General features: G+C 32.3%; 5 protein-coding genes and 1 non-coding gene across 6 annotated transcripts; 5 read left to right on the forward strand and 1 right to left on the reverse strand.

Moving 5' to 3' along the window:
- Positions 1–560: 560 nt before the first annotated feature.
- On the forward strand, positions 561–2128 carry LOC110908945 (protein HYPER-SENSITIVITY-RELATED 4-like). The gene has a single exon (XM_022153947.2). It carries the CDS (start codon positions 604–606, stop codon positions 2026–2028), a length of 1425 nt encoding a protein of 474 aa, XP_022009639.1. The 5' UTR covers positions 561–603; the 3' UTR covers positions 2029–2128.
- Positions 2129–3858: 1730 nt separating this feature from the next.
- On the forward strand, positions 3859–3930 carry TRNAH-GUG. Its single transcript has one exon. It is a non-coding gene; the product is annotated as a tRNA-His (tRNA).
- A 3971-nt stretch (positions 3931–7901) lies between these two features.
- On the reverse strand, positions 7902–9945 carry LOC110908946 (pentatricopeptide repeat-containing protein At5g44230). Its single transcript, XM_022153948.2, has one exon. It carries the CDS (start codon positions 9892–9894, stop codon positions 7933–7935), a length of 1962 nt encoding a protein of 653 aa, XP_022009640.1. The 5' UTR covers positions 9895–9945; the 3' UTR covers positions 7902–7932.
- A 4412-nt stretch (positions 9946–14357) lies between these two features.
- Positions 14358–17142, forward strand: LOC110907107. The gene is made up of 8 exons (XM_035982652.1): positions 14358–14392; positions 14499–14553; positions 14676–14969; positions 15070–15342; positions 15434–15526; positions 15620–15805; positions 16509–16952; positions 17052–17142. The coding sequence occupies exons 1-7, from the start codon at positions 14364–14366 to the stop codon at positions 16593–16595; spliced, it is 1017 nt and encodes a 338-aa protein (XP_035838545.1). The 5' UTR covers positions 14358–14363; the 3' UTR covers positions 16596–16952; positions 17052–17142.
- A 960-nt stretch (positions 17143–18102) lies between these two features.
- Positions 18103–20630, forward strand: LOC110905718 (replication protein A 70 kDa DNA-binding subunit B-like). Its single transcript, XM_022151257.2, has 10 exons — positions 18103–18378; positions 18474–18576; positions 18672–18799; positions 18892–18976; positions 19058–19193; positions 19281–19489; positions 19570–19690; positions 19797–19976; positions 20075–20143; positions 20246–20630. Exons 1-10 carry the CDS (start codon positions 18108–18110, stop codon positions 20486–20488), a joined length of 1545 nt encoding a protein of 514 aa, XP_022006949.2. The 5' UTR covers positions 18103–18107; the 3' UTR covers positions 20489–20630.
- Positions 20631–21675: 1045 nt separating this feature from the next.
- LOC110907109 (putative F-box protein At3g10240) lies at positions 21676–22749 on the forward strand. The gene has a single exon (XM_022152140.1). The coding sequence runs from the start codon at positions 21676–21678 to the stop codon at positions 22747–22749; it is 1074 nt and encodes a 357-aa protein (XP_022007832.1).
- Positions 22750–25208: the final 2459 nt, after the last annotated feature.

Below are 25208 nucleotides of genomic sequence, written 5' to 3' on the forward strand. Positions count from 1 at the left end.
CGTTGTAGACGATGGCGGAGCCAAGAATTTTTTTTATGATGTCAAGTTTTTTCAATACTCATAACTATAACTCGCAATCAAAATTTTCGAGTCGGGTCGTATCACATATCATATAAGTATAAAAACAAAAAACAAAATTTTTACTCTTTTTAAAAAACAAAAAAAAAAAACACTTTTATTAATGTAAAACACCTTTTTAGCTTATTGAACGCTGGAATTCTCAAACTTGAAAAGTTAAAGTTCGCTTGCAAGAAACAAACTCTCCATAAACCAAAATTGTTTCGTTAATCACCCATAAACTAAATCATTCATGCTAACTTATTTTTTCTTTCTAGAGATTTTAGAAATAGTTTCTGTGTTGACTTAATGACAAACTAGTAAAGTAGTAAACAGTTTTAACTTGTAACGCAAGTCTATTTGAAGGGGTCCATATTTGGAAATTACGAATCCTTCTACCATACTTGATTTCAACACGCAAACAAGTTTCAACGCACACCTCATTTGAAAGGTAAAGGTAGTCAAAAGACCACCACACTATCCCATAAAACTATAAAATTACACAAACAAAACCACCCCTCATCACCATTTCCCTTCATTCTAAAAATGTCATCAACTGAATCAAAAATCGCCATGGCCAAAACAGTTGTTTCCACCATCGGTTCCATCGCCGCAGCGTCCATGGTTGCCCGCAGCGTAGCTCGTGATTACTTGCCTCCTGAATTCCAAGACTACCTCTATTTCGGCCTCCGTAACTTCATCAACAAGTTATTTAGACAATTAACCATAGTGATCTACGAATTCGATGGCATTCGAGAAAACGAGATTTATAACGCCGCAACACTCTACCTTGGCTCCCGAATATCTCCCGAAACCAACCGTCTAAAGATCACCAAACACCCAAGCGAGAAAAGCATCAATGTTGCTATGGAGATTAATAATGAGTTTATTGATGTATACAATGGAGTCAAATTCAAGTGGTCTTTGGTTTCTAAGGAGCTGCCAACCGTAGAGTTTCAAGAATACGAGGACGATGGCAGATACTACACCAGATCGGATAAACGATTGTTAGAACTCACGTTTCATCGAAAACACAAAGATCTAGCGTTGAACGAGTACTTACCGTTTATACTTAACGACGCCAAAACTAGAGAGTTAGAAGATAAAACTGTGAAGATATTCACTGTAGATATGGACCGAAGAACCGCGTGGACGTCAGTGAATCTAGACCATCCGGCGACATTTGCCACGTTGGCAATGGATACCGATGTGAAGGAGAAGGTGATGAAGGATTTGGATAGGTTTGTAGAGAGGAGAGAGTATTATCGAAAAGTCGGAAAGGCGTGGAAGAGAGGGTACTTGTTGTATGGTCCCCCGGGTACGGGGAAATCAAGCCTGGTCGCGGCTATGGCGAATTACTTGAACTTTGACATATATGACTTGGAGTTGACTGACATTCGGTCAAACGCGGAGCTAAGGAGGTTGTTGGTGACAACAGCAAACCGGTCCATACTGGTGGTGGAGGACATTGATTGCTCAGCCGAGTTACATGATCGAGAGGAAGTGGTTCGAGACAACGGGAAGCAGGAAGAATATAGAGTAACATTATCAGGGTTCCTTAACTTTATTGACGGTTTATGGTCAAGTTGTGGCGATGAGAGAATCATCGTATTTACCACAAATAGGAAAGAGAAACTTGACCCTGCACTGCTTCGGGCTGGTCGTATGGATGTTCACATCAACATGTCATATTGTACCCCGAGTGGGTTCCGATTGCTAGCGTCCAACTATCTTGGCATCACACAACACGATCTTTTTGAAGAAATCGAGGATTTGATTGGTGAGGCGGAGGTTACCCCGGCTGAAGTAGCCGAGCAATTACTCCAGGAAGATGATCCTGACATTGCTCTGGGTGGACTCATTGAGTTTTTTGATGTGAAGAGGAAGCAGAATGAAGAAACGAAAGCAAAAGCGAAAGATTTGGCTGCCAAAGAGATTGAAAAGAGTGAAATAGTTCGGGAATCAGTGTAATGACAATTTTTATTGATATAATAGTTCAAATTAGGCTAAATTTTTCATCAAGTTAATGATTAAAATTATGAATGTATTTCCCCAATTCATCACTAGTTTTACTTCAGTTCTTAAGTTTCTGAGCGTTATTCAATGTTAAATCCTACAAAAAACTATGACAATAGTTGTAACTATAATCAAATATTAACATATAAATTAGGAACATGTATATGCATAATGAGTTGTAACCTATGGTTTGGACGTTTATCAAAAAAAAGTTGATTTTCTACTTCTCACCCAAAGGTTTATATCTTTTACAATTTTAACCTTACATAGTTTGGTTTTATAACTTTAACCCAAAACTTTTCTTTATTTGCAATTTAACTTCACAACTTTTTTCACTTATAGTTTTCATCTTTTGCAAATTTTCGTTTTACGTATAGTTCTAAATTTTTCGAGTTAATACGACGCAACGTACATGTGTGGTTCAACGTTTTTACCTCTATTTTTCCACGTTTGAAAGGTTCGTCGCAACACACATATCCTAGGTCGAGTCAGTGTTGGTGATCGATGACGGTTGTGTGACATTAGTACTATTTGACACCGTTTTACGCCCCGCCGCAACACGAGGTGTGCTTTGAGGGTTTTCTAAAAAAAATGGTTATGCATATTGTTGTCGTAACGTTGGCTTTGGGGGTTTTCCAAAAAAAACTGATTTTTTTTACTTTTCACCAAAAAGCATGTCATAATTTACTTTTAACCCAAAACTATTTATTTTTTTTTACTTTTAACCCAAAATTTTTGATGTTTTGCAATCTATCCTCAAAACCTTTTTTACTTTCAACTTCGGCCTTTTATAGTTTTCATTTTCCGCAAATTTTTCGCTTTATTCTTGGTTCTAAATTTTGTAACTTAACACATTGCAACATGCGTCTTTGGTTTAACGTTTTTACGTTTCGTTCTAAATTTTGCGAGTTAACACGACGCAACGTGCGTGTGTGGGTGAACGTTTTTACATCGTCTATTTTTCTCCGTTTGACACGTTTAATATAACGTGCGGATCCTAGATCCACTTTGTTATAACTAAAGAATACCCGCCGCATTGCGGCGGGTCGCAATCCTAGTTAAATATAAAATAGTAGCCGTCAACGATAAGTGATGGTAAAATAATGTTAAAACAGGTTTACTTCACGTTTGTCAACTTCTGAATGGTTAACTGTTTAACCAGTAAAAGGTTTAAACCATTAAGTGCTGAATCAGTAAGATATCTAAACCATTAAGAGCCAGTATAATGTTTAACCATTCAGAGGCAAATGTCTAACCATTCAGATTAGAGGTCTTAACCATTCAGACCCGGTATAATACTTAATCATTCAGAGGCAAATGTCTGAACCATTCAGACATTTGTTTATGAAACAAACAGTCTGAACCATTAAATGCTTAACCAGCAAGAGGTCTGAACCATTAAGAGCTCCATTAAGAGGTAAACAAACAATTACTTCAAAGTTTTTATATCACTCTAAACTAAGATTGCTCGGCGTGGGGACGTGCACGGGCCGGCCTAGTTACTAAATAATTTAGACTGTGAGAGATGTTATTCAATGTAACTTTTGATCATAAAAGTTTGAATATGATTGAAAATATTTGAACATGGTAAAACTAAAAGCTTTCATTTATTTAGAAAATTTTGATCCATTTATCTGTGTCTTTGAATAAAAAAGACGGTTGTTATATTTTTGATGACATACCGTATACGAAATTGGTTAAGTTGTAACCAATTAGACAAGTTATAAATCATGTCGATCGCAAAATAATGATTAGTAAATTGTCTATTGGATATAGAACACCAATGTGGCTGTAGTTTAGTGGTAAGAATTCCACGTTGTGGCCGTGGAGACCTGGGCTCGAATCCCAGCAGCCACACATTTTGCTTTTTTAAATCCCAAATTTCGCTGGTGGATTCATGTTAGATGACCAGTTTCCAAGTTAACCAGATTAGTTTAATACCTTTTTAAGAAACTGATTTACATCGTAGTTTAAACGAAACGGTTGTTCTCTTTCAATATTAGAAAAAAAATGAATACATATTTCTATACGAATTTTTACTTTTGTTGTAATTATTTAAGAGCATTAACATGTAAAAAGTAATTATCCTTTTATGGGTAAAACATGTTATCTTTTTTTTACCCACTAAACCGTGAACACAATCCATTTTAAACGTTCACTTTAAATTACTTACCTTTTTCGTAAGACAAAACTGATGGTAGTTAGGATTTTGATCTTAAGAGTTAATTAATATTGTTGAGATATGGGCCCTAACCATGACTAATAGAGTTGGGCTCATATCACTAAAAGGGTTACAAATGCCAATTTACGCTCAATGGGGAAGAAAACCCCAAAAGTGGCACGATAACGGTCCACCAATAGAAAGGGAGACGTCAACATCAGGTGGTTATAACCTAGAAGGGACCACACCCCTGATGAAAGCGACAGGTAACCGATTCTAGTACACCTTGCATCCTCCATACTCTCTCTTTTACTTAATCACATTTCATTGGAAAACATATACTTATTCTCACCTCAGATGGTAGTCACGGGTAGAAACTCCTTCCTGTGACGAGACTAATGACCTTTCTGTTTTGTAGATCCAGTCCTTGAAGTATTCCTTTGGTAATAAGATCAGAACCCAGCTGATCAGACATTGTTTCTTCAAATATCCTGTGACATTATGATCATGTTAAGTAGCATTGTATCCAATTTTTGTGAATTAATGATTCCATAAAAAGCAGTAAATGAATTAACCTTTAAGTATACTTGAATGGATTCCCTAAAAAAGAGTAAATGGATTAACCTTTAAAAAAGAGTAATCTGCTAAAATGTCACATAAGAGTAAGTTTCATCAAGTCATTACACTAATCTCACTTCAATAGCTTAAACATCTAAAATTTGAACCCATGATAACCTCGTTTTGTAGTTTAAATCAATACGAGCATAACCCTATAACTATAATGTTTAAACATTATATCTTTAATTTTATAATTAATGAACTTACAATATTTGGTCTTTTACTATAAAAGGTAGCATTTTGTAATTCCAACTTTATCTACGAAATAAAACTGAAATAAATGTTATAGGATTTGACAGCTTTACAATAAACTATTAACTATTTATATTTTTTAACGGCTAATTTCTTTAATCAACTAATGTCTGTGGGACTTAAACCTAAGACCCTCCTCATCCCAATCTAGATGTTTTAAAGATTTTGCCTTTGACAATGGACCACCGCCCTATTAGTTATTAACTACTTATTACAAACCCAATTTCATTCTTAATCATTCCATTCACATATATATTTGTGGACATAAATAAATTCATATAAATGAAATCTCATGACACTCATTATTTGTTTCAAACTTTTTGACTTTTATGTTTTACCTTGCCTTTCACTCATAATTTTTTGAACATAAGTGCTACAACTTGCCGGACCAAAAAAACAAAAGAGCTACAACCGTCTTTTTTATCTTCCTTTCACACGATAATATATATGATGTGTATTTGCATTTTGAACTACTAAGTTAAAGCCAATGACTAGATGCTAGCCTAAAATCTTATAGTTTATATTTAATAAATACGGTCAGGTAACAGATTAAAATAGATTTTTAACTAAATGAGCCGATTCCTCTTACAATTTAAGGGATTTAGTTTAATATATCACACATTAAGTACCCTTACACTGTGTTCCAGAGTTTACTAATGGAAAGAAAAGAAAAGAAACAAAAAGAAAGTAAAAATATTTTGTGTTCTAGAGTTTCATTTATGGAAGGAAAAGAAAGAAAAAGAAAGAAAAAGAAAGGAAAAATAAAACATGACGTCGTGTTCCCGAGTTTCATTTAAGAAAGGAAATGAAAGGAAAACTAGGCTAAATTCTTTAGTTTTTCTTTCAGGAAATGGTGGGAAAGACATCTTTTTTTTTTCCTTTCTCGTCCTTTCCTTTCTCATTTTTACTTTCTTTTCTTTTCTTTTCCCTCGTTAAGTTAACTCGGGAACAGAGTGTTAGACTAAAAGAGTGACTGTATTCAATGTTTTTGTAATCAACCAAGCACTAGCATGTCTAAAAGTCGGCAATTAGGTAAAAGTAATGCCAAGGCAAAAAGGGTTGCCAAACTAGAAATCACTTTTAGAAAAAAAAATCATAATTTCCATCAAGTAGACATGTGAAAATAGGGTGAGAAATTGAGAATATATTCATGTTACATGACACATGACTTGTGCATGAGCTTCATGCAAATCCTCCCTTGAGAGAAATAGAGTTTGCATGAGGCCCCCTTGAAACAGAAAGATGCTTGGCTATAAATAGGATGTTGACAAGCCCTAATTAGAAATTGCAATCTCAAGTGGGAAATGAAGAGGGGTCTTACATGAAGGGAAGAACGTTGTTAAGTAGCCAAGGATGACTTGCCTGTTACTCTCTTTCAAAATGTTTGGTTATATTGAGACTTTTGTTAGGTTGGTTATCAGGCAGTCTTCTTGGCTAACTTGACAACTTCTTCCTTTCATGCTAGCCCTCCTTTTCTAACCTTGATTTCTTGTGTTTTGGTGGTGCGTCGTGGTTCTTTGTTGAAATAGATAAGAGGATGAATTGGTATGGTTTGCAATGTTTTTTTTGTTTATTTTCTAGTTTCACGTTTCTTGCTACCCTCTTTTTCGAACCTTGTAAAATTTTAAAGAAAAATAGTAGTACCAACATGCACATAATGTTGGTTAAAGAGCTAACAGACTCACTAACACCTCTCGATAACCAATGTGGCTATTATTTTTGTCCATCATCTTTTGCAAGAGCAACAATGTCGTATATGAGAAGCTTCGGAAGTAGAAAAGGAAACCAATGTGTGAAGAATCTTTTTAGTTACCGGAACAAACACATGACTTATAATGTAAAGATCAATGAAAATTCACTTTGTACATTGAGGAAATACTATACATAAGTGACAAAAAGTATGTTAACGCAAGGGAGAAGGAACATAAAAGAGTGCTCGCTCTCTCTTAGTAAGTCAATTTTAAGAGTGTGCGTGGGAGTGTGGTTTGCGGGAGATTGTTGGATTTTGACGTCTTCAAAACACGAATAATCAAAAAAAGTGTTTGACTAACCATATGAAATAGTGCTAGTCTATGTTTTTTTTCTTATAAGAAACCACAATTTAAGTCTTAACTAAGAAGATAAGGAGAAGTAGTGACGAATTCTATGAGAGTCATTAGTCATTATTCCATACATGTGTCTCGTTGAATATACTCACTATATATAGATATATTGTTGTGTATGTACGTATGCATATTATATTTTGGTTTATGTTGAGGGTAAAGTGTTGAAAGTAAATATTCAATACACAAAGCAGAATATATATTTGGTTTAAAATTTCTAAGATAGTTTTTATGTTTTGAGTGAAAATAAATAATTTTCTAAAGTTGGCGGATTAAAGTTGTTTAAAGGGGAAGTTTGTTGTACATGATGGATGGTTTTAAAAGCTAAAGGACTTTATTGGAAATGTTTTAGGTATGTAAGCCGAATTTAATGTTTTTCGGGGTATGATGGTTTTCTTCCTTCAACATTTGGTGTGTTTTCATGCATAATCAATCTCTAAGGTTTGTATCTTGGTTTTGATCTTAGAGCTTTTTAGTATTTTGATCGTGTAATTCATCATATCGTTGAATCGTCATTGTTTAGAAATAGTATTCTAAAAGACGTTTTTGATGTATATATTTCTTTAAGAAAAGAGTTGTATATAATATGAAACCATACAGGGGATGTGATGTACTTTTTTATATATTTGGTTCTGGTTTGTGTTAATAACTTAATATATACAATTAACTAAATTATTAAATTATTTTACGTAATATCAATTTGAACTTGTTATCCTCCTGAACCTATCACCAAAAGTTATTACAAGAACATACACCGTTACAAAAATGATGAAATCGCGTATTATCCCTAACAATAATCTCCCTACCACTAATCTTCGACGCTCCACACATAACCACATGACAATCTTCACATATTCTTACATTCTTCATGATCCTGATAATCCCACAATCAACCAACAGACCATACGCCAACGCTAGCTTTTCGCTATGCCCCAATAATATCCTCTTTTTCTCGTCATCACTCACATCATACGGCACACAACTCAAAACAGGGGTGTACCCGTCTAACATCAACTTATAAACAAGATCCTCCAACTCTCGCTTGATCTCAGAAGTCCTCGGATGATTCATATCGCCAGCAAAAAACTCGTGAATCACCCCTTTTTCCCCTTCTACCCAACTACTTGCAGGGTTCTTTTTAAGACCCTTTGATCTAAATAATGCTCGAATTCTTGAAACCTCGTTCCATTTTCGAGCAGATGCATATGTGTTTGAGAGTAGTATGTAGTTTCCTATAGCATTTGGTTCGAGTTCAAACAAATAACTAGCAGCGATTTCAGCAATATCGGGGTTTCCATGTATTCGACAAGCACCAAGCAAGGCGCCCCAAACACCAGCATGTGGTGGCATTGGCATGGTTTTGATGATATCGTAGGCGTCGTTAATGAGTCCAGCCCTTCCAAGAAGGTCAACCATGCACGTATAGTGGTCAACGGTTCGGGTTACACCATATTCTTTCTCCATCTCTGCGAAAAAGTTTTGACCTTGTTGTACCAAACCAGCATGGCAACAAGCACCAAGAACTCCCAAGAATGTAACTTTATTCGGTTTTATATCCGTTTTCAACATCTTTTCAAACAAGCTGATTGCTTCTTGTGCACAACCGTGCATTGCGAGTCCAAGAATCAACGAACTGTAGGAGTAAACATTCTTGTTCTTCATTTTATCAAACACGTTGCGTGCTTCTTCAATGCATCCACATTTTGCGTACATGTTAATTAACGCAGACCCAATGACGATATTGTCCGTAGCTCCTAACCCCGCCCTGTCAGCAACATCTTGAACCCATTTTGCATACTTAGTAGCACCCAACTGAGCACAAGCGGAAATAACACTAGCTAATGTGACCTCATCCGTTTCAACCCGCGCCTCAAGCATTCTATCGAAACACTCCAAAGCCTCCCTTGGCTTACCATTCTGCGAAAACCCCATCACCATCGTCGTCCATGCCACCATATCTTTCACAGGCATTCCATCAAACAACTCACCCGCTTCTTCCATACTCCCCTGCCTCGCATACGCAACAATCAACGACGTCCACGAAATCGCATCTCTTTCAGGCATTTCATCAAACACCTTATGCGCACTACCCAACAACTCACATCTCACATACATATCAATCAAAGTATTACCCACATACAAATCAGACTCAAACCCACCAAACTTCACAACCTGCCCATGAATCTGCACACCCAACCCACCCCCACCACCACCACCACACCCTTTCAACAACCCGGTAAACGTAAACGAAATCGGACCAATCCCGTGTCGTCTCATCAAACTATACATTCCCACAGACTCCATTAACGACCCTTGCATCACATAACCACGTATCAAAGCCGTAAACAGAAACAGGTTGGGTCGTTTCACCTGTTGAAACAACCGAATCGGGTACGGGTCAACAGGGACATTGAATTTAGCAGTTAAAACGCGAATAAGTTTTGTAATTACGTAGCAGCATTGATCAAGGCCCTTACGGATGATGTGAGCGTGAATTAGTTTGGCTTGGTTGAGGTTGTCGGAAGTGTCGAGTAAGGAGACTAGTTTCGATTCCAAGATTTTTGTTTGGTGGGAGTTTGAGATTGGATTTGAAGGGTTTAGGGTTTGTTGGGATTTTTGATTGTTGTATTGAAGAGGTTGAAGTTTGTGGGTTTTGGTGGGGGTTAATGTTCGAGAGATTGATGCCATTGTACTTGAGAACTCGAACAACGAACTTGATTTAGCGCTGGTATTTGCTTGTGTCAAATTCAGATTACCACCCTCCCACTTGAACTTTTTTTTTTGAACGGCAAGGAACGACGTTTTAACCACCGTGACACCAGGCGTTGTAGCTAAGATTGACTATTCGACCGTCGTCTGCCCCTTGGCTCTCCCAGATGTGCGGAAACCCAACCTTCACCCGCCCGAAGTCATGAGACTATCTCCATTGGTGACCAAACTCAACCCAACTTTTTATTAAAAAATTAATATCTCTTTCTTCCACCTACACAACCAAACCTTACTCAATTTTTAACACACATTCACAACCCATTCCAACCTAAAAAATATGTTTTCTTAACGAACACGGTTTCTAATAAAATTTATATCAGGATGTTCACAAAAAGAAAATAAGAAATACCATGTATTTAGTTTTTTTTTAAATGTTTGAATATTATAAGTTATTTAAGTAATTAAACTAATAGGGGAATTAGTTTGGGTTGCAACCAAGGTTGCTCCACCAACTTGGTTGCCAATTTTAATTTCATTTTTGATTTTATTAATTACTCAAAGTTTTGTCTTATTGGTGACCAACCCAACTTGAGTCACCAATGTACATAGCCTGACAGTGGAATAATCGGTAAAACCTCGCCTCCCATCCAAAACGAAACGGCGCCACCCGTATTCGCCCTCCATCTGGATGCCGCAGAAAATAATGGGAGAGTGGGAGTCGAACCTGGGTCACAAAGAACACTAAGTTTTTCCCCAACCACTCCACCACTACCTCATTGGTCCTCCAACTCACGGACGGTATCCTTGCTTACCAACGAAACACGACTTTCCCGGTGCCACGTCATCATTTCTATTGGAACCTACAGACACTGACGACAGTTTTTCCAATCATGTACAACACCTGTCTCTCTATTCGCACACAAACGTGTGCGCTCTCTCTCTCATATCATTTCTTCGATAACTAGTCCTCGATTTTGCTACCCGAAATAGCAGTGTTGGTTTGATGACACTACCTGATTATGGGTTACCGAATAAACCCGTGTACCTTAGTTAAAAGTAATATTTGAAGATTTTAAAAAAGTAATTTCATCTTAGTTTAGCTTATTTTGAAGTTATTATCTTAGTATTTTGAAAATTAATGAAGACGTGCATTTTAAAAAAAAGTTTAGAGGCTTTTAATATATAACAATTAGTTTTTTTTTAACAACAAAGTAGGAAGAAATATATTAGCGGAAAAAAGTTATCAGAAGCCAGATTCATACAAAAAGACAAAATTCAAGTGGAAAAACAAAATACAATCAACGCAATAACAGAACACCGGCCATTACAATCACATCAACTAACATCCGAAACACCTTAAAAATAATATATCAGATGGCCAATCAATTTCATCCAACATAACATATCCACATTTGATTTAAGATGAATCAACCATTAAATGTGTGATTTGATCTCATCCATTATCTTGAGATGAGAGGCCAACGTTTTAATGCATGTGAGCATCTTAGTTAGGGCCAGGGGAGCCCTGGCCTCTCCCCTATTTTTTTCGTTTCGAATCGTAGTTTCACCCAAATTTTTATATGTTTTGACCCCCCCCCCCCCCCCCTAATGAAAGCACTAGCATTCCCCACTTTTCATATGAACTAAAACGATCCAACAATGAACAACATACATTGATCCATAGATATATTGTTATCATATACCTTGCCACTTCATCTCAAAACCTCTCTCAAACTCCTTCCGCAACTAAACACAAGAACATATGACCGACGTCTGCTTCCTCTAAACAAAGATAACAACTATCCCATTGAAGAACAACAAATTGGACAAGATCCTATTTTGACTCTCCAAACAAAATAATTCACCTTATTTGAAATCCAAGAAAATTTCCTTTTCTCATTCATATCAGTGGCGTGGCTTATTGGGAACCGGGGGGTGCAACCCCCCCCCCCCCCCCACCCACCCCTTAATGTTCGGTTAGAAGTTCAAAATTTCCAATTTTTCGTTCAAAAATTTTTAAACTATATAAGATTATCCCCCCTTCCAAGCTCTCACCCAAACTTTTGGTCAAGCTCCGTCACTCATTCATATCATAATACACTTCATCCATCAAGGTCTCAAACATGTACATAGTGAAATGCCCATTATGATCTCCCCCCTTATAGAATTTGAACTCTCCAGTAATGCAATATAAATGCTAGGTTTTTGAAAAAGAAAATATACTTTTTACAAAAGTTAAAATTAAATTAAAGTACTTTAATATTTCTAAACTGAATTTTGAGAGATTTTTGTATAAAAAATAAGAAACTAAGAAAGTATAATAGTTTTTTATGATATTAACCCTATATTTTATTTATACAAGTCTACTTTTTTTAGCAAAATGATTATTTGAATTAGTTTAAGTATTTATAAAAACTAGAATTCCTCTACATAAACCAACGCGCCTCCTTTTTTTTTTCTTCAATTTCACTCATTTAATCTTAGCCATTGATTAAATCAATTGATTGTCAAGATTACTTCCTAGCCTTCCTAGCAAAAAAAACTTCATATTATATATTATATCCTGACCCTATTTTTATAATTGTTTTACTTACATATAAAGGATGACAAACTCAAACAATTTATGAGGAACGTATTATTTTTATAATTGTTTTGCTAAACAAATTTTGATATATTTTTTTAACCGATCCCAACCAAACCAACTGAAACACACTTTTTCACTAGTTTTTTCCTCTTGATTCCGATTAGTACGACTCTTTGCGATGGCGCTTTGCGATGGCGTTATTGCGTACATGTAGTCGGGAATTCAAATTTGTTATTGTATGTTTTGTGATCTTAAATATTATGTGATATTATATATGTATAGTTATTTTATTTTTTAGCAAACACTGAATATGACTGAGTCTCTGAGGACTAAAAAGTGACGCGCTGAAAAACCGAATATGACTAACCTATCGAATGTGAATTACCGAATGTGATTATGTGAACTATCAAAGGTGACTAACCTGCCATATGAACTACCGAATGTGGCCACCCAACGTGTCATGATGTTTTATGATATAAGTGACACGTCAGCCCTAAACGGGTTGGAGTTTTACACCCTTAGTTCAAATATATATTTAATGTATATTTGTAATGTAATGATAATGATATTTTTGAATTTAACCTTACTAAAAACATATTTCTATGAAATTTTAAAAACTCAGATAGTTTTTTTATTACACAAATAAACGAATATATACATTTTTTTCTTATTGTGGGGAAGCTTTTATCATGATGAACGTGAACTTATAAAATATTAATCATTAAATCATATATAAACATAATTATTTATACACAAACTACTAAAAACAATCAACCTGCCTTTCTTTGCAGTTTGTTCTTCATTTAAAACAAATCTATCTATTATACTAAATGAATTCTCTTAAGCCACAAGGTTTAATCTTAGCCAATCATTTTGATGATGTGGCATTGCTCAAAAGGCTGATAATTCAGCCAAAGGCGGGCTATTCATTTTCCTTTCATATGCGCTCTTTATATAAAACATATTCATTCTATTCAATGCCATTCATTACCCAAAACCTACCACCGCCTTCTCTCTTCAATTCTCTGTAATCATATCGTTCCATAAATCAATCGATTTTCGCAATCAAGTTCATGTAAAGATTGGTCTTCTGCATCCTCTTCATCTCCGTCTGTCTTTTCATCCATCTATTTCGGGGTTTTTTTTTTTTCGTTAATCCATATCGACATCTGTAAGTCTTGGTTGTTAAAATTTTGGTGTAATCGGACTTTAATTATAGATCTGTTGTTTATGTTTAATGACTGTATGTTTTAGGTATAGGTTTTGTTTGTGATTGTTAATCATAGCCCTAAATCGATTGTAATTTCTCTGTTCTAGAAACCCTAATCCTATTGTCAGCATCGATCTGTTGTTTATATTTATTTGTTGCAAGTTTTTTTGTATATTTTTTGATTGTTGCTCATGGACTTAAACCGATTGTAAAGTATAAGTATTTTTCTGTTCTAAAAACCCTAAATCTGATTTGCATCCAATATCTGTTGTTTATGTTTACTTAATGTCTTCTTTTGTTATACAATTTTATTGTTACTCATAGTCCTAAACTGATTTTAATTTTTATGTTTTACAAACCCTAAATCCGATTGTCAATGTAGATATGTTCTTTATATTTATTTATGTAGTTTTTTATTATAGATTTTGATTGTTACTCATATCCCTTAACCGATTGTTAGGTATAAATATGAAATATGTGATTTATTTAGTAAAAACCCTAAATCCTATTATCATTCTATAACTGCTGTTTATGTTTATTTTCTGTATTTCTTTGTTATAGATTTTGATTCTTACTCATAGACCTAAACCGATACATCACTTTTAATTTTCTTCCTTATGTTAATTTTTTCCTACTTGAATGCAGGTTTACAATATGCCTGGGTCATCTTCATCTTCATTAAGGTATATATATAATTGTATTGTTTGTTTATTTTTCTTTCATTCTGTATCATTTGTTTCGAACAATAACATATAAAAATGTTTACTAACATTCTAATTTTAAAATCAGTATCAGAGAACCCTGTTTCTGTAGGCATATGAAAAAAGCAGATGAGATAATTCTGGTAATTAATATTTCATATTTTCTGTTGTTATTATTAAACTAAATTTGTTATACTTTTTTATATTATTTTTTTATAATTTTTTTCTCTAATTATATTTCATCTTCCACTGTTTGGTTTGTTAGTCTATTCCTTCTGATGCTGCTTGCAAGCTGTGGGGTGTTGATATGGGCCCTACAAATGTGGACATACATACTGATGATGGCCGCATTTTTAATGTTTGTTTAAGCTACTCTAAAGGAAATTTGTTCCTTTTCCATGGATGGTCCAATGTAACACAACATTTGGGACTATCCGAAGGATGTTTTATAGTATTCAATCCCCTCGATTGTACTACGTTTAAATTAACGCATTTCATTGATGGTGTTAGCGGTAGCTCTTTTTGGACATATCTGCTACGTACATCATCACATTTTTATGTAAGTTATTATTTACTTTTATGCATCTTAAATTATTTGTGTTTATCTTTATTGATATTAAAAATAGTTATCTTATTTCTTTTAATTATCGTTTTTATAGGTAATACCTGAAGTTCTCCGACCGGAAACCTTTTCTACATCCATTGATTTAATATCCACTATAATGATAAACAACAATCCGTTTCATGTTAGGATTGAAACGGATGGCGGTAAATTCGGATTTACCGTTGGTATTGACGTTATTGTTAGTTTTTTACATTTAGAGCCTGGTTGTTTTTTGATATTTACAAAGTATTTTGGTAATGATTTTAACTTAAAAGTATTTGGAAAAAATTGTGTTGAAAAGAACTTTCTTGATGTAGACGTTGATGTGGTAAGGTTACATTTTGTTATTATATGTTATTTATACATTTGTTAATTTAATAATGTAATAAATTGTATTAAATGTGTTATTTAATTTGCAGCCTTTAGTTCCTCCTATTGATGCTGTGAATGAAATTTATGAAGAACCACATATTCGTGTGTATCGGTTTTCCCGTACCGTTGGTACCGATTTTGTAAGTTCTAATAATATATTATCTAATATACAATAATTTCATTATTTATAATCCGTATTTTTTATTATTAAATATTCTTTGTTAACAATACAGATGCTTCCCGATCGTGTTTCTGAAATGGCCAAACTTAATATTTGTTTGAAAGATATAACCGTCAGACTTTTGAATCTGGAACCTCCAGTTCAGTTTACCAATGGTACAAGACGTGAAAGGACACATAATGGTTTTCGATATACGTTAAGGCGATGGTCTAAGTTCATGAAAACTGCTGGAATTAAGGTCCGTGACACCGTTGACTATTGTTTTGACGAAAATGATCAAGTGCTAAGTGTTGAAAAGGTTGTACCTTACGTTAGTGGTCGTAATTAGTTATTTGACACTTTCGCTGTTGTTTTTTCCTTTATCATTAGTTTATATATTTACTTTTTACGGGTTTTTTGGTTTTTAACATTGTTATGGTTTTCAATATCAAGATAGTACATGTTGGTTTACGTTATGTTTGATTTTATCCAATAAAAATGAATTGTATATGGTAATATTAAATTATTAAAACCCTATGTGTACAATGTTATCATCAAATTTTTGATAAAATACCTATTTCTAATTTTAATAACTATTCATTACTTTTTATTTAAATTTCTTGAATATATGTTACATTATGTAGTATGTATAAGTTACACCTTTACGATAGGTTACAAATGCTTATTGCTTATAGGTATTATTATTGAACTTCAAACAAATAACTAAACGAAATTTGTATTCCTGGGTTGTTTTCGTATCATTTATAAGTCAATAAATAGAATGAATTTAGTTACTCGATTGCTATTTCTGTTACAATTTCACTAAATTTATTGTTTTATATCATTTCAAGTATTAAATTTTATATAATTGTTTCACGTTTTTTGTAGTAAGATGCTTAATTTTACAAAATACATTTCTAATTTTATTACCTTTTCTAAACACCTATTAATGGAGGTTTCAGGATGTTGTCGATGATGTAAATGACATGCTTTTAGCTATTAAGGAAGAGAGCTATACACAAAGGATATGTCAAATACGGTTTAGATGATACATGTTCAAGGTAATAAGAAGAAACCCTCTGTCGAATTAGCAACCATTTTTAGAGTTTTGCTTAAAAGATGGATGTGTCGGTGATGTTGTCGAGGAGTGTCCGGAAATGCTTAGTGCTAGCATTTTCTTATACTCCTCGACAATGTCACCGACCCCTCTTAAAAACTCCATCAAAACTCTCACACCGGTTGCTTCTTCAACAGAGGTTTTTTTTTTTTGTTACCTGAACCTGTATCATCTCAACTTTTTTTGACTGACTGTTTATTGTTATTACATCAACATTCAATTAAGATTAATTTCTTAATTAAAGTTGATCGGAATAACTTTTCATCACCACATATCATCTCATTTTTATGTAAGTCATTTATTTAATTTATCTATCTTAAAGTCTTTCTGTTGCTCTTTATTTATATTAAAACTAAAGTTATAATTTGTTTTCTTATTTATTTTATAGGTCATTCGTTAATTTATCAACGCCGGAAACCTTTGATATTGACGTTACAATCATTGATCTAATATACACGATATCGATATCGATATCCAACAAAACGTTTGACGTTAGGATTGAAATGGCTAACGGTAAATGTTTTTTTACCTTTGATATTTACGTTATTAGCTACTAAATGTGTTATCCGCTGTTATACATGGTGTTTGTTGTAATCGGTCTTTATTTTTATTGCTTATATAGGTATTATATATGTAGTATAATTATTAAAATTATTATTGGTAGTATAGGTAGTTTAGGTACTATAGTTTGTATTTCCAGCTGTTAATTCGTATGTATGAATTTTGGATGTCATCATTTGTTTTTATGTAGTCACACACTATTTTATATAATTTTGGAAAATGTTCAATCATATATGTTTATTTTAAAAATAAAATACGTCTTTCCTTTTAATGATATTCAGAATTAAGGAAACTGGTCAACCATAACTCTTTATTTTACGCGTTTTTTTGTAATTTAGTAAAGGTTGCCTATTTTTAATTATAATTAAAAAATACGTTTCCAAAAGTATTTTGTATCTTTGGTTATAAATAAGTATAATTACTTATGTTTGATACACAACCCAGCTACGGAGTTGGTATAATTCGAGTGCATTACTTCTTGTAAGACTCTTCAGAGTTTCAATACATTTCACATGTTTATTGTTTTTTTATTTAACACATTATGTTCTTTACAGACATCTCTTAATTGATATATGTATTATAATATTAAAGTTTCTAATGTGATGTTTTTTTTTTTTTGATTTCAGAGATGGAACAGGCTGCTATCACGCTTCTAAATAATGTCGATCTTAATGTTGATGATTACACTATCAGAATCCGTATTGTTCGGCTATGGACAAGACCTTCTTTCAACAATCCTAGGAAGGTTTATTGCTACGACATGATATTCATGGACCAAGAGGTTTTCTTAGTGGCAATTCATATTATTTTTTATTATGTTTCTAACGTGTTATTATGTTTTATGATTTTTTCTTTATACAATGTCGTGGTGTAGGGCACCAAAATGCAGGCTTTCGTTTTACAAAAAAACACTACTGCTTACGAGCATTTGCTGAAAGAAAATCAGTGTTTAACTATTCGTAATCCTTCTCTTGGAGAAAACCGTCAGAAAGTGAAATACGTTCATAGTTCGTTCAAGATAAATCTAAATGAGACCACCATTGTCGAGCAATCTGCCGAACCTGTTGGTGCTGAATGGGGATTTGATTTTTCTCCATTTGAGTCTGTTGTTGAAGACCCTGATAATGACGGCAAGTCATTCAAAAGCCCTATTGGTATGTTTTAACAAAATGTTTTATGCATAATTAATATTAAGTTTTTTTTAAATTTGATGTTTTTTTAATTATAGTTCTGTTTGTACATTATGTAGACGTTATCGGTTTTGTGGTTAAGTGTCTTCCGTCAGAGGAGAAGACTGAAAATAATAACGGGAAAGATGAGAAGAAGGCTACCTTTATTCTGGAGGATTTGCAGTACCGTCTACTACATACATAAATTTAATTCGGTTTATTAGATTTTATTTTTTGTTTACACCTTCTAACCAAACTTTATAAACTGTTTGTTGTAGACACCAGCAGATTTACGTTACTCTATGGGGGGTTTATGCTGATCAGATTATTGAATTTCAAAGAAAACATAAGGATGAAAAAAATGTTGTTGTGGTTGTTCAGTTTGGCAAGTACCGTTTTTGGGGAGGTACATTTTTATAGTGATTGTCAATTTAAAAACAACTTCATATTAAATGTTTGAACTATATATTTTTTTTATACTTTCCTATAACTATACAGGAAATTTGTTTGTATCCAATTTGTATACTGTAACTCGAGTGTTCATAAACACTGAAATTCCCGAGATTTTGGAATTTAAAAGAAGGTACGTAATCTTATTACGTTTTTGTTTTATAGTATACTTTTTGTACATATTAGTCTCAAAAATGCCATTATTTCTGTACAGTTTCCTTGCTCAGCTGAATACGTCAACGTCTTCCGGTTACTCTGGTTTGAGTTCCCCTGTTATGAAGTCAATGGCTGAGGAGTTTCTTTCTGATATTTCCTTTAGTACAATTGGAGCATTAAGCGGAATATCAGAAGTAATATTACGTTTAATAGTATTTTATTGTTATACCCTTTATTTTTTTAAATTACTATAATGCAATTAAATACAAATATGTATACAGGAAAAGTTTGTTATTATACTGGGAACAATTAAAAGCTTTGCTTCAGAAGACTCATGGTTTTACAATGCATGTAAAACTTGCAACAAAAAGGTTTTCACCAACACTATTTCCAAGGCGAAGGAAGATGGTAGCGAAGGATATGATGAAGTAACTGTCTTGGAATGCCAAACTGATCGTTGCAATAAAAGGACTGTTGTCTCTGTTCCCAGGTGAAATTACTTGATTCAATTGTTGCTATATTATAAAACATACTGATTATTAACACCATCTTTTTTTGTTAATTTTTTAGGATAAAACTTCCTATTTGTGTTCAGGATTGTACCGGGATTGTTACTTTGACGTTGTTTGAACGTGAAGTTGTTAAACTCCTAAATGTTAACGCAAACCAACTTTTGGATAATAACATGGAGGTAACTTATAGTATCCAAATATAAGTTTTCTTAATTGCTTTATACGTATATATTTTGTTATTTTCCATTATGTATCTAACTTATATATGAACTTCATATGTAACAGTTAGCAAGCGAAGGCAACTTTCCGAGTGAGCTGAAGGCATTGATAAACAAGAGGTTTGCGTTTAAGATAGCCATAGGTTCGTTTAATATACAAAAGAAATCAGATGGCTACTCTGTTTCCAAGTTGACTGAAAATCCTTCTATCATCAAAGATCTTGATACTCATTTTGATGTTTACCAGGTTCTATATGTACCCTACACGTTAACTTAAAATTTTTAGTTATAGAAATCTTATATACCATTTATGAATACTTATTGTAGTTTATGAAATACATACAGGCTGCTGATGAAGAACCTTTAGATCCTGTTGCTTCTGATCCAAATCCAATTGTTAACGTTAACATCCGGGTTTGTTAAGCAACTTTTTTATTTCATTAAACCTGTATTATTTTTTTGTATTCAACTTTTATGTCCATTTATATTTTTTACTTTTTTAATTTTGTTGTACAGGATTCTGTTTCCCGTGTCGTTGATGAAGACACTCCCATGTCCAATTTGAACAACAGCATCTTTACTACACCATCTGGCGCTCATAATAGTTGTTCTTCAAAGATGCTGGACAATGAGCTGAAGCGAAATTTGGAGGCGGTTTATGATGTGGATCTTTGTTCTTCTCAGTCTTCAACTAAACCGCGTCAGGGTGATTGTGAGAACAATGAAGGTTTGAAGATGAAAGCAAAGCTGGAAAATTAGTATTAACATTTAACAGTCATTTCAGTTTCTTCGAACAATTTGACATGTTTTATTTTGGTTTGTTTATTTCGTAACATTTATTTCAGTACTTGATGTTTGGTTTCATATGGATATTTCGTTTATTATCGTGGTATTAAAAGATGATTTGATTGCTTTAATTTTTTTTTAAATTTCCTCTTCTTTATTGCATCAATTCAAACCTTTTTATTTTGTTACATGTATATTGAATAGTTATATGGATTAAATTATTTTACATAACGTGAATAATTAATTTATTTTTGTTACATAACATTTAAGTTTACACAATTATTTGTTTAAAACTATTTAATATAATTTACAATAAACATTTTGAGATCAACGAATTTGACTAACATCATTTTTTCGTCTAAAATTCCGAAATCACATCTTATTGTTTTTAATATTCGATCATCTATTCCATGCGATTGTATTACAAAATGACCCATTCATTGTTTTATGTTACATGGCATTAATTTACTTATTTTTATATACTTTTTTAAAGCTTCAATGAAATCATAAACTGCAAATGTTATTTGATGTTATTATTTACATATTTTTAATCTACATCTACATTGGATAGTTATGATATTAATTGTTCGATATATTTGAACTGTAATAGACTTTTACAAAATTAAGAAAGATTATTTCCTTCCCTCCTTTTTTTTTAAAGAATAATCTTTTACAATTTATAATACACGTATGTAACATATTAAACTTTGTTTGTAAAAAAACATGTTACTCGAAATGTAATATTGATGATATAATATTTATCCGTTATTTGATTAATGTAATTGATTAAATAACAAAAAATCAAAAAAATAGTTTAAAATATATGTGCTTTTAAATTTCGAAACACTAATTAACCATAAGTCAAGATGATCTACATAAATCTTTCATAAGTTTTGCATTATTTGATAAAATCATATATTAAAAAATTAAGGTTTCCAAAATAGATATTCACTATATGATGAAAGTCCTATAAATACCCATATTTCGTGTAATTCTTGCTCATTCAAAAATTCGTATACATAACACCTCCACTTACACGGTTAGTTACTTTGAACTGTATTATAATTGTTTAATCTTCCATTGATAATTATCAATTTTTTATACAATAACTTTGTATACAATCGTTTTTTTTTATTTATTTTTTCAGATTATTAGTTATCATGGAACTTATTGGGGATGACATGATATTTGAAGAGATCTTAACGAGACTACCCGCAAAGGTAGTTTGTCGTTTCAAATGTGTTTCTAAACAATGGTGTTATGAATTATCCACACCAAAGTTTGTTTTCATCCATACTCGCCGAGTTGGAAATTCAACAAAAAAGAAGCTGCTCTCCTTGAAAGAAAATTCCATAGTCGTTGACGACATAGTATCTGGCGACTTAGAAGTCGATACTATCAAAACCGTAAATTTTCCTTTGGATATTCATCCATCCTTTTTAAGCATTATATGTTCGTTTAATGGTCTGATTTTAGTTTGCATTAAAAGGAATCACAATGAGCATAATGAGCTGGTCCTTTGGAATCCAACGACGAGACGTTTTAAGTTGATATCGGACGACTACTTTATTCGTTATTTTGGTCGACATAACGATACGGGTGGAATGTACTTAGACGAGGACAACGACCTAAAAGTGCTTCATATTAATTGTTACTGGGACGTAGTTACTGCTCGTGTATATTCACCACGTCATGACTCATGGAGAAAATTAAACTTCTTGAACGGAACTCAATTAGCTTCAAACTTTTATTCATGGTCTTCTGGAATTTATTCCGGCAAAACAATATATTTCATTGTTTCCAATTACTGGATTCCACCTGGTGAAAGGAACATAGTTGCTTTCGATGTTATCTCTGAATCTTTCAGTTTACTTCGTTTTCCGGAGCGTATTGAAGTCAATCCTTGCCAAGTACATTTTCTAACAATTTCGAACAAGCTCCATGTCATTGTCGTTCAATATGCTGGTGAACTAATTGCAGATTTGGTCAAATTTGAACATGATCACTGGATCAAGGTCTTTTCTTTCAATAAGGCTCGCATAGTTCAACATTTGGACCCTCAGCAAAGGACAAATGTAATTCAAGACAACAAGTGGTTGATAACCAGTATTTGTGGAGATACTGTTGAAGTTCTACTTTGCAATGAGTCTTTTAACTACATCCAACATGTTGATAGCTACAACGGACCTAAAGGCGCATTATTTTTGGAGACAATCGTTTCGCCTTCCGATTAAAAATTAGGAATTAATTTGATACTATTTCATCTTTTGTTTCTCGAACTATCTAATTTGTTTCAAGTATCTGAAATTTTATCCTTTCGTTACTTTAATAATAAAAGAGTTTTGTATTATGTTTCACATTTTCTTATATCCAATTAACGTGTACCGTAAATTACGTATTTTAACATTCATTGTCGTGACGGTATTCTTTATTAACAAATACCATCATCGATTAAGATCCATCCTAATAAAATTACAAATCTTATAATTAAAAAAAGAATATCGTTGATGTTTATTAATATAGATAATAGATTGTAACACCACCATAAGCATTATCAATAAATATGGAAATTTTTTTAAAAAAAATTCATATATTTTGATTATACACAATATACACAATAAGATATGTAGTTCAATAGTTTACAAATTATATATATATTTCAATACAAAATATGCTGATCATAATTTCCATAATCAACTTTTATTATATACAGTTTCTAAAGGTGTTTCTAAACATATATAGTAATCAATTATAGGAAGTATTACATATTGTTGTTTACTGAATTTATGTTTTCATATGAATAACTAATTAAAAACATACACAATTTATTTTTAATTTTAATTTTTTAATGTCCTTTAAATTCTCAGTAAATTATCTATACATTATTATTTTTTTAATTCGAACTAACCATTTACCAAATATTCAATTTTTATTCTTTTTACATTTAATATTATAATTTAATTTTTAAGTTATCAGATTAATGTTTTGAATCTAATTATAGAAAAATGTATTTTTTGTATATAAACAGTCTAACGAATTTTTTTTTAATTTACGAAATTATAATTATAAGTCCGTTTCTTTATTTAGTCACTGTTTCTACGATTATGTTGATGTTATAATCGAAAAATTATTTACTTACTATATTTTCAGTTATGGTTCCAATCATCTTTTCAACTTCACTCCAATCGTCTTCCAATAAAACACTCGGTTTCCATATAACAATTCATTACTTCAATGGATCTACATATATACATGGTTTTACATTCCTAACCGTGTTCATCTACATTTTCTTTTTATTTAATTGAGTTCTGAATTTCACATATCGCTCTACAAATCTGTAAGTTGTTTTTTGTTAAATTCCATCTGTATTCATGTGTTTTTTATTTTATTGAAATTCTTTAAACTATCTTTATGTTTACTTAATCCTAAATCTGTTAGTTTTTCTAAGAGTTCTTAATTTTTTTGTTTTAATAATATGTTGTTGTTAAATTATATGTTGTTTATGCAAATCCCTAAATCCGATAACCATTCATATATTATTTTTTTATTTTTATTTTTTTTTGTAATGTTTATTTATTGACTGTAGTTTTTATGAAAATCTTAATCCGTTTGGTATAAATATATTTATTAAGTTTTTTTACAGTTGCTGTTATATAATTTTTAATTCATTCGTATTGTTATTAAATTTTTATCAAATTGTATCTGTATTTCATAACCGTAGAATATTATTGTATATTTTAAAGAGTGTTAAAATTTGTTAACTGTTAGTGTAAATAAATTTGTTTGATGATTTTTTTTTCGATGTATTATAATGTTATATCATATGTTTCCTTTTTTTTATGAATTATGTTATAAACATGACGTATCATGAAGAAACTATTACATATCTATTTTATATTATAAGATGTTGTTCACATATTATTTATGTTGTAGTAATATCTTTTTTAATGACTCATTAGTTGCGGTTTGTTTATGTAACGTCCTGTTGTAGGTATTTCTTATGGCTGAAGGGTCATCAAGGTATTTATTTTTAATTTTGTTACTTTATGTAACATCTAATTTGTAGTATCTTTGTTTATTTTTTCAAATTTTTTTATTCTTCTCACACTAACCTTTACTTATTACTCTTTATTAATGTTGTAATTTTAAAATCAGTTTCAGAGGATACTGGTTCTGTAGGCTAATGAATGTAGCTGACGAAGTTATTTTGGTATTTTGATAACTTACTTTATAATTTATATTTATTATTTTGTTTTTTATCATTATTAAATACACTTTAATATTATTGTACTGTTTATATATTCTTATTATACTAATAATTAATTTTGTATCTGTTTGTTTTTTTAGTCTATTCCGGACGACGCTGCGTGCAAACTATGGGGTGTAGACCAAGTCCCTACAAATGTCATGATACACACTGAAGATGGCCGATTATTTAATGTTTCTTTAAGCGCTGCTAAAGGAAAGTTATTCTTTTTTCACGGTTGGTCCAAAGTTGTAGAACATCTACGACTAACCAGAGGCTGTTTGGTAGTATTTAATCCTTTAGAATCTACTACCTTTAAATTAATATATTTCGTTGATGGGGTTAGTCGTGGCTCTTTCTGGACGTATATGCTCCCTCCATCATCTCATTTTTACGTAAGATAAAGTATTTCTTTATTTTTTGATGTATATTGATCTATTACGTCAC

Source organism: Helianthus annuus, chromosome 14, assembly GCF_002127325.2.
Source record: "Helianthus annuus cultivar XRQ/B chromosome 14, HanXRQr2.0-SUNRISE, whole genome shotgun sequence".
Classification (NCBI taxonomy): domain Eukaryota; kingdom Viridiplantae; phylum Streptophyta; class Magnoliopsida; order Asterales; family Asteraceae; genus Helianthus; species Helianthus annuus.